Source organism: Etheostoma spectabile, chromosome 13 (genome assembly GCF_008692095.1).
Source record: "Etheostoma spectabile isolate EspeVRDwgs_2016 chromosome 13, UIUC_Espe_1.0, whole genome shotgun sequence".
Lineage (NCBI taxonomy): Eukaryota > Metazoa > Chordata > Actinopteri > Perciformes > Percidae > Etheostoma > Etheostoma spectabile.
The window spans coordinates 23424061-23424887 of record NC_045745.1 but is presented as its reverse complement, the minus strand read 5'-3'; the positions used below and the strand labels follow the sequence as shown (position 1 = coordinate 23424887).

General features: G+C 37.7%; 1 protein-coding gene across 1 annotated transcript in view; it reads right to left on the bottom strand.

The window, feature by feature from the left end:
• Window positions 1-44: 44 nt before the first annotated feature.
• si:ch1073-15f19.2 (T-cell surface protein tactile) overlaps window positions 45-827 on the bottom strand; it is a gene marked incomplete at its 5' end in the record, with an annotated part of 7607 nt that continues 6824 nt past the window's right edge. Inside the window, 1 exon segment of the mRNA XM_032534546.1 lies at window positions 45-797. Within this exon segment, the coding sequence (XP_032390437.1) occupies window positions 641-797 (157 nt within the window). The 3' untranslated portion in view covers window positions 45-640.

The window sequence follows — 827 nt, the reverse complement described above, 5'->3', positions numbered from 1 at the left end:
AAAGCAGTTTTGAAAGTTTGAAAAATAAATTATTACTGAGAGACCAAATTAAACAGGGTCCACTTTATTTGGTCTGCTAACGAAATAGAAACAATATTTATAAAACCAGTACATATTCAACAATAATAAAACAATATAGTTAACATGTCCAACACCTACTCCCTCTGTGTATATATTGGGATCCAGTGGTTGTTGTCTTTGTCAGCTATTTTTCCCATGTGGTCTGTGGCATGCCCCAATCTCAAGTGCTAGTCTGTGGTTTGTGTGGACAACAGTGGTCTTTGATATAGAGCCGTCAGTCAATTTGCAGCACTAGCACCAAACAGCTACACATGAGAAAGACATTGGGCTTCTGTGCAAGAAATCCTAAATCACAGGCTTAACAGATGAAGCCAGAATGACCTTAAAAGAAGTCAATCTGCCGTATAGTTCCAACAGTTATGTTTCTATGCATTGCGATGCTTATTTACTGCAGCGTAAGGTACAATAGCGGGCACTTTATTAAAAAGTCACAGGGAACATATAATATTGCAAGAATGTAAATAACATCTGTAGTGCAATAGCTCAAAGTCAATTTAGAGACAAAATACACCAGCTTTTACTGTCAAATGTCCAACAAAACAAAATCAGGCTTTACATATTAATATATATACATATTCATTTGTTTCATATCTTTAAGTTCTGTCACAGAGTTACATCTTGAAGTGGGGATGGGCTGTGATGAAATATCATGGTGTCTTGCAGCTGTATACCTTACTGGAGGAGGAGGGGGTTTGAATGGAGGCGGTAAATCCATCCTACAGAGAGAGAGAGAGAGAGAGAGAGAG